This window comes from Monopterus albus, unplaced genomic scaffold, assembly GCF_001952655.1.
Source record: "Monopterus albus unplaced genomic scaffold, M_albus_1.0 scaffold28.1, whole genome shotgun sequence".
Lineage (NCBI taxonomy): Eukaryota > Metazoa > Chordata > Actinopteri > Synbranchiformes > Synbranchidae > Monopterus > Monopterus albus.
Window position 1 is genome coordinate 253,809 of NW_018127908.1, and position 8,311 is coordinate 262,119.

Consider the following 8,311-nt stretch of genomic DNA (forward strand, 5'->3'; position numbering starts at 1 on the left):
AACACCCATGCAATACAAGTCACTTCATTAAAGGCCTCTTCTATTGATCAGCGGTGAAAGTGACAAAGCCTTTCTCCTTTATTGATAATTGATGTGGCAATTAGAGCTGAACCTGTAACAGTCTGTCAGGCCTGAGGGTTGGTAGGGGGCTGACCTCTCATTGCTTCAGCTGATTACAGATCAGATAGGAAGGGTGGTTGACAGTGTACTTAATGTAGTGCAGTTTTAATTTAATTCTAAACCAGGAGTTTACATCAAATTATTTAGCTCACTTCTATTAAATCAAACATTTATATCATCACAGCACAACCTTTTTTTTTCTTAACCCACACAGATTTCTGAAAATGCAAGTATCACTTAGATCAGATTAATTCAGATGAGTCTGGTCACATGGAGCAACACAATGCTAGGCTTTTATTTCTAGTCTTATTGAGTACTGGAACTCCTGTTATGTGGGCATAAATCTATCGTCCTTAAATCACCCTCAATAGGTCCAAAATGCTACAGTCCCGAAGTAAAATCCAGAGGTAAGCATGCCTTCTCTTTTGTGGCCTGTACTGTGTGGAATAACCTTCATAACCATATTCAGATGGCATCAACTTTCTGTGTTTTTATGTCATCATAAAACTTATTTTTTATTCCCAGTTTTTAGTCTGGTTCAAACTGCTTGTAATTTTGTTTTCTGGTCTGAAGGTCACAGTGCCATTGATGTGTCTTTTTAATCTTGTGTCCTTTTGTTAAGCTCTTTGCCCAACTTCTTGATGATTTTAGTTGTGCTATGTTAACTTGACTTGACTATATTCTGTCTTGGACACTGCTGCTGCTACTCTGTGTCACCGAGCAGGCAGCACCCTGATTACAGTTTGCCTACACTAAAGCCTTTTTACTTCAGCCCTTACAGTGCTTCATATCACTATAACAACACTCTCTGTGCCATTGTGTTCTTCACTCCCGAGACAAGACTGCACACTTTATAAAGTATGATAAAGAATCACAGAGAGAATATGGCCTTGACACTTCTGTACTCATTGGCTGATTCCAGTGGTAAGGAAGGCACGTATGACATGTCAGGAGGCACAGTGGCAGTGCACCTGATGTGCGCTTCCTTTTGGCTGTAATGGATGGAAATTGACTTGTGTATGTGTGTGTGTGTGAGAGAAAGAGAATAAAAGGATACAGTATGAATGTCAGTTTGTTTCTGCATCCTTCACGCTTGTTTGTCTACAAGGGCAACCTGACACCTGCCACTGCAATGAGGCATCTGGCATTTGAGTGCATGCAGGTGTAGTGTTAGGTGTGTGTGTGTGTGCCTGATCACTGATATCATCCAAATGAGTGTCCTGGTGGGGAATGCGGTCCATGTGCCTCTGTGAGATTGAGAAGTTGTTCTAGGCCTTTAACTCCTGTCTTGTATAGAGTTGCTTTCACCTAAGGTTTCCTCTCAATCTTAAGACTCTGTCACATTGACTGGTGGAGGTCACTGTCCTCCCAGGGCCCCTTTTGCCTATTTGTTTCTGTGTGTGTGTGTATAGAGGAGTAAATCCTAATCTTGCCAAGACGTTTAATAGTCTAGTACAGCCAAGAATCACACTGAGCAAATTCCATTACTCTGATCCCTGCTCTGGAGTTGCCATGCTGTTGCCTGTTGCTAGGTTAGCTGTAGGCTACGATGTGTACCCCACTGGTACCCCTGTATTTTTGGCTCTTTAGCCCTTTCAGTAGCTTGCCAGAGACCTTGTACCAGTCCTGGATTTCCTATACAGATCATCTGTGAGCCAGTGGGGCAGTTCCCAAAGAAGTGAGGATGTGTGTGTATGTGTGTGAGTGCGTGTGCATGCAAATTCAGCTTATTACTTAGAATGAGGAGATTAGTTTAATGAGGTGAGGAGCCCCTGCCTGACATGGCATCACATAAAGAGTGAGTCGTGGACAAAAAAAAGTGCAAAGATGGATGGTCAGTAATGAACTGTGTGAACACATCCTTCCCATTTCTCTTACCCTTCTTTGTAAGAGTGTGCATGTAAAAAGAGATAAGGAAACATTGTGCAAGTACTTGGGAAGGTACATGTCTGTCTGAGACTGTGGAAGAGAGGCCTTAGAAACACTGGGTATTATCATTCTCCTGTTATACCAAACAGTGTCAGGACACTTGTGATCCATAGCGACCAAGAGCAGCATCTGTCTTTTATTGGTGTCCACAAGTCTGATCGCAGGCAGACTAATAGCTCTGTCTCCTAGTAATAATGGCTTTAGCCAAGAATAGAAAAAGAATCACCACACCAGTATGCCATAATATACCATCTGATGTATGTGCAATCAAGATGTGTTGTGTGAATGGATGTGTGCTGTTAAGAGGTTACTTATAGTAAGGCTTCCTCATTGTATCATATTGTATCTTTTTGTTGAGCCCCAAAGGACGTTAAACTTTTTAAAACATCTTTGGCATATTTGCTTTTACTAAAAGGGAGCAGTGTGCCTCATTTGTCTCCTCTCTTTATATGGGAAATATAGCGCCTCTTGCTCTCAAAGGTATAGATGGCAGGTAGCAAATACATGTGTATCTGGCAAAGGTCACACATCAGGTTGGATCAAATGAGAATGCTGTGTCTTTATTAAAGGCAGAAACAGATACAAATCATTTTACTGACTTTGCTGCTTTTGAAAGCAGACATATAATATTGGCAGTTGCATAAAGATTTTGTTTTACAGCAAATATGGATTGATCTAGCCAATCAGCAGTGTCATTATTCAGCTGATTGGCAGATCTGTCACAAAGAAAAGATAGGAACATTTGGATAAACTGTACTAGTGCTGTCTCTGTCTTTGTTTTGCCCTAAGTCCTGGACTTAGGGCAAAACCAAGCATACACTATAGAGAGATGTGACTAGCTAATCTCATTTATTTTGTATCTCTACTAATCAAGACAGCCTGTCTAGGGTGTGTGCATGCACTACGAGCGTGCATAAATCTTTGCGCCTGTGTGCATGCCTACATTTATGTGTCTGCCTGTGTTGGTGGTAAAAATGTGTCAAAGGTCACCTTCTCAATAAAACATCACTGTGAGGTAGATCCAGTGGCCTTGTCAAACCCTGGGACTGAGGTGCTTTACAACCCCATGCATCAGTCTCTTTCTCTTTCCTTAGCAAAGAGAAGATCAGCAAGGTCGAGGCAGGGGTATGAGCCTAGAGAGAAGAAGATAGTGAGAATAAAAAATAGGAGGAGTTACTGACCTCCACCCTTTTCCACCACATTCCCTAAATGTGGTGTAAATCAAACCACTCCCGTGATAAAAAGGTCAAAGTCTTCTACTTACACATATAACTTCTGTTTAGGGTTAAGTTACATTGCTCAACAGTAGATTACATTAGGTTTCAGCCAGACTCTAGAAAGCATCCAAACTGCTTCCTTCAATTACTGAGGCCACTGTGCTCCTGAAAATTCAAAGTATTAGGAATGGTTTTAGAACCTTGCCCTGATCTATGAGGTCTACAGAGCTCCTGCCAACTCTAGCTGACATCATACTCCCTAGCTTATGGGTCCCATCACAACATTGCCTTTGTGTTCTTCCAGCATGATGATTCTTTTTCTGCCATCTCCTTGTCCTCCCACTTGATGCCTATAGTTGGTGAACATCTACTTCCCATATATACATATTTATAAACTTCTTCCCAGCATGTCTGTGCTGCTGTGTCGATCTCTTAGCACTCCAGTTCAATTTGTTTCTTGGGTTTCCTGTTCTTGCTTTTCTGTCATTCTCTCCATTTGTTGCCTATTTTAAAGCTTTTTACCCATTGAAACACATTTGTCTACTGGTAGAGAACATACAGTATGTCACTGAGTGTTGTTATAATAGGTGAAGCATGTTGATGTGCTATTGTGTAGCCTTGAAGTTGCCTGAGGTGATCGATTCCACCTGCCTCCATAGAAGTAATGACGGATATTCATCCTCCTCACACTGAGAAGCTGAACGGCTTTTTCTTTACTAACCCTTTATGTCATATTTCACTCACTCCTACCCTCTGTTTTTCTGTCTTGCTGTTCTCCCTCATTCCTCACCATATTTGGGGGATTTACACAAGCCAGCTTATCTGCCAACATAGTCTCATTATAACAACAACTTCAGATTCTACAGTGCTCAAAAAAATTAAGCAAACACTTAAATCACACATCGGTTCTTCAAGTTGAAAACTGTTACTAATGTACATTTTACAAGTTATTCAGAACAAAAGGACTGACAGGGAACACTTAATCAAACACAGTGGCATAAATATTCTCAGAGTTAAAGAATATTTCAACCTGATCTACTAGAGTATTAATGTTTTGGCCACTTATTTGGCTCCAAGTCAGAGAAGCACAGGAACAAGAATTCTACTGTAAGGCAAGTGTAGTGTGGTGTGATCTTTGTTTTATGTATTGTTCTCATTTCTTCCCTTTATGCCCCTCCCAGCTGGTGCCACTCTAGGTAATCGCCTAGTCTGGCTTTGCTCAAAAATAGACCTGGTTAAATGATTAGTCTTGGAATTTCATTTTATTTTATTTAAAAGTTCACAATGCATTCCAGAACTGTTGTCTATGCTATAATTCATTGTTCTGGGAAGGACCATCTCTATAATTAGTCAGTTGGTTGGCCTGCAGCAGAGGAGTATTAGTGTTGTTTTGGCCCATTCAAATGCCATTTTCTAACATCTCCCTGATGAGATGCAGCCCATTTCCATTGAAACAATAACAGCAATCTGATTTGGGATAAATGATGTCTTTGTCTATTGTCTGCTGGAACAACAAAAATCATTGGCATGGGAAACTTTTCTCTCTTTGGAGCCCTGCCCTATTCACACATGCATGCAAAACAAATCCAAGTGCACAATAGGGATAGGTTCATATGCATTCTCAGTTCCTCAAAAGAATGCATTCTTAGAATTATACATTTGACCATGGCAGATGTAAAAGGAATAGATGGAAGCTTAAAAGGTGCAATAAATTCAGTTATTTAATGTCACTGAATAAGTAATTTAGTTTGGTATGCAAAAGTATAGCACACTGTGCTATCATTTTTTGGGTTTTATGTGGGTGTGACATCTGCTAATTCATCACACACCTGGCTGTCAAGTTGTCCGACAGCGAAGTTGCTACACACGAGCAATTGTAACTGTGTTTAATAAGACAACTGAACTCTAGACAGATTGGTATATACAGACACTGGTGGGAATCATTGCAAACTTGGCCTGTTTTTGTGAAAGTGACATGACACTAGGCTTTGGTACTGTCAATACTCTGATAACTAGTTTACTCTCATCACAACACACGCAGTCATTCTGTCCCCCCACCTATCTCTATTTGTTTCTCTCTTCTTTGGGATCAGCACTCAGGTCTTAGTGATTGCCAGCAATCTAATTGCGAGTGTATGGTGCATTTTCTGTGTGGAGGATGGTGATCTAAGTCTCGAATCTACCGATGTATGGATTTGGGCTGGGTAGGTTTGGCTTCAGTTAGTGCCCATGGGTAATGAGCAGAAGGGTTTAATTTCCTTTTGGTTGTAGAGACACCAACACTTTGCTACCACTCAGAAGGAAGTGAGATGACCAGTGGAAAGAGGTACTTTCAGAGCCAGGGTGGTGATACTGTGTGAGAATCAGAGTGATCAAGTTAAAGAAAGACTGGAAGAACAGCAAGGGGTAGAGACCTGAGGAGGAGTCCTCTTTTAAAATAGTAGTGATTTAACTGATGTCAAAAAAAATTTGCGAGGACGTGATAAAATGGATGCTTAATGTCTGACTTGCCTTCATCAGCCTGATTTATTGGCTGTAATGGCACAGTGAGGGCTGTCTGTCATCTGCTGCTGGAGATTAGAACAGTCATTCCTCCATCGTGTGTGTGTGTGTGTGCGCACAGATAGCAGTAGGAGTTCACTCTTTATTTTACTGTGGCCCTCTAGGGCTGAAAAACAAAACTGTCTATTTACAGTACTGCATTTAATGTGTGTAAAGATTTAAAAGTGAGTTGGCATTATAAATGCATTTACCATTTTTAAAGTTTTCTACAAAATAAATTATGGGTGCGTTCGATTGAAACGGCCACAGCTGTTCTACTTCTGATGTACATATGAATTCACTTTATTTGTAGCAAACATAATCGTTCATCATTTTTATGTCTGACTATTTTTTTGAAAATCCTTGGAATGAGGTGATGGCAATGTTGATTGGATGATGATGAGCCCCTAATATCCAATTTTACAGGTAGCTGCTCTGAACATTAAAGCTACTTATCATGATTACTGTTCCAAATCATTTATTTGTCTCTTCCCGTCTTTCTCTATTTTGCTGTTTCTGTCTCTTACAGCAGGTAGCGATGGCTCCAGTGTAGGTAATCCCTTTGGAAGACAACCTGGAGGTAACAGCCCACAGGACGACCCTTCCAAGCCCCCGTCAGTGAAGGTGATAGGGAGCCCATCATCTGCCAACTGGGCACAATCTTGGAGCCTTGCACTTCTCTTTGCTGCATGCTGCTTGCAGTGGACTCTGTTCTGATCCCAGCGCTCTCTGTCAATCCCTCCTCCCCACTTTAGGAAACACATACATGCAGACAGATACTCACATTATATACATATCACACATAGCACCTTTACTCCTGTCCTCAGTCTACAAGGATGGATGGTAATGATGGAAAACAAGATGGGGGATGGAAGAGAAGCAGACAACATTTTGGAAATTGTAGACAGGGCCTCTTGCTGGAACTTAATTGTCCTGCAGCATTACCAGTGTGGGCGATTGCACAGGCTGAGCCCATGCATGCTCATCTACAAAGATTAGGCCTGCTACTTCCTTTGGGCTGTTCTGGCATTAGATCTGTGTGTATACAGACACAAATACAGCCCTATAGCTCCTTGCTTCACTCACACAAAACAGGCTTTGCGGTTTAGAATGAGACTGCATCATTTTTTTTACTTAAACATACATTTGTTTTACATAGCTGTCTTCTTTTTATGCTGCTGGATTTTACTTATCCTTTCAGGCTAAAAACCTCATCGCAGCCAGTGCACTAATTGCTAGTCAGACAGAAGAAATCAGCTTATTTGAAAACTCAGCTTGGTGTCCTTTTGGGGATTAAGGATTGCATGATAGATTGTTAGATCAGTCCCAGGTGTCTGGCCCAGAACAACAGATGTGATGTACTGTGTACCTTGGCAAGGATTAGAATGTAATGAGTTCACAGGTGGAGCACAGACACACTTGCACGGCTGAACACTTTGTGCCAAAAAACTAGGTGTGTATAGTATGTAACTGTATATAGGTGGAAAGATTTGATAGAGTGTATAAGGTTCTGGTTCTATAAAAAGGTCCTAATGGATTGAGCTGACTGGTGTTTTCTTTTATCTAGCTATAAATGGAGTAGTGTTTGTCTGCCTGATACTACATACAGACAGCGACAAATTAAAGGAAAAACCTGAATGAATGAGTGCAGAAACATAATGAATGCAGATGGTTTGGGTCCATTTGTCGCCTTATGCAGTCTTTCCACTGCCACCAGGAACCATTCCATTAACTATTGTTGTTTCAGTTGTCTCAGAAATGGACAGTGCCTGGACTGAAACTGTGCTGAAAAGCGTGATGTATGGCCCTGCTCAGAAGCAAGTCCCAAAGAGAGCTACTCTGGCCCCAGTCTACATCACTACTTTCTGATTGGCAGAGAGACAACTTGAGCCAAAGGAAGTGTCTCAGCTGAAGAAGGAGACCCGCCCGCTTTATTCAAAAATATAAAGAAGAAAGAAGGAAATGGCAGTGCGTTATGAAGAAATAAAAGGAAGCCAGTACAATACTCTGTTGAATCTATGTTTGCCGGCCTGAGTACGGGATGGTTTCTGGTGGAAGTAGAAAGATGGATTTAGAGAAAATCAATACAGAGGTGTTCTGAACAGTCACCTTTATCCTGTGGTGAAGCATTAATATCCCAATGGGAGAGGACTCTTCCAGGATGACGATGACCCCATCCATAAGGCACATGGTTTGAGTATTAAAATGATGTGAATCATATGCTATGGTCTTCACAGTCATCGGATCTTGACCCAATTAAACACCTGGGAGATTCTGGAGCAACGTGTTAGTGTCTCCACCAACATCATCAAAACACCACATGAGGCAATAACCTTTGGAAGAATGGTGTTCATCCCTCCAGTAGAGTCCAGAGCCTTGGAGTGCCAATGCCAAGGCTCATTGAACCTGGCCCAACACCTTACTGAGACACTTTATATTGGTTTTTGCTTTAATTTGTCACCTGTATGTGGAAAATAATGTAACAAAAAAAAAACTAGAGAAAT

General features: G+C 41.2%; 1 protein-coding gene across 6 annotated transcripts in view; it reads left to right on the plus strand.

Annotated features, from left to right (window-relative positions):
• Positions 1–8,284, plus strand: part of gpc5c (glypican 5c) — a 96,993-nt gene extending 88,709 nt beyond the window's left edge. For 5 of the 6 annotated variants that reach the window (XM_020595907.1, XM_020595902.1, XM_020595904.1 and 2 more), the window contains one exon: positions 6,337–8,284. In XM_020595907.1, coding sequence (XP_020451563.1) covers positions 6,337–6,524 — 188 coding nt within the window. In that variant the 3' untranslated portion in view covers positions 6,525–8,284. The remainder of the gene's footprint in view (positions 1–6,336) is intronic. The other variant, XM_020595903.1, reaches the window with a different exon arrangement.
• Positions 8,285–8,311: the final 27 nt, after the last annotated feature.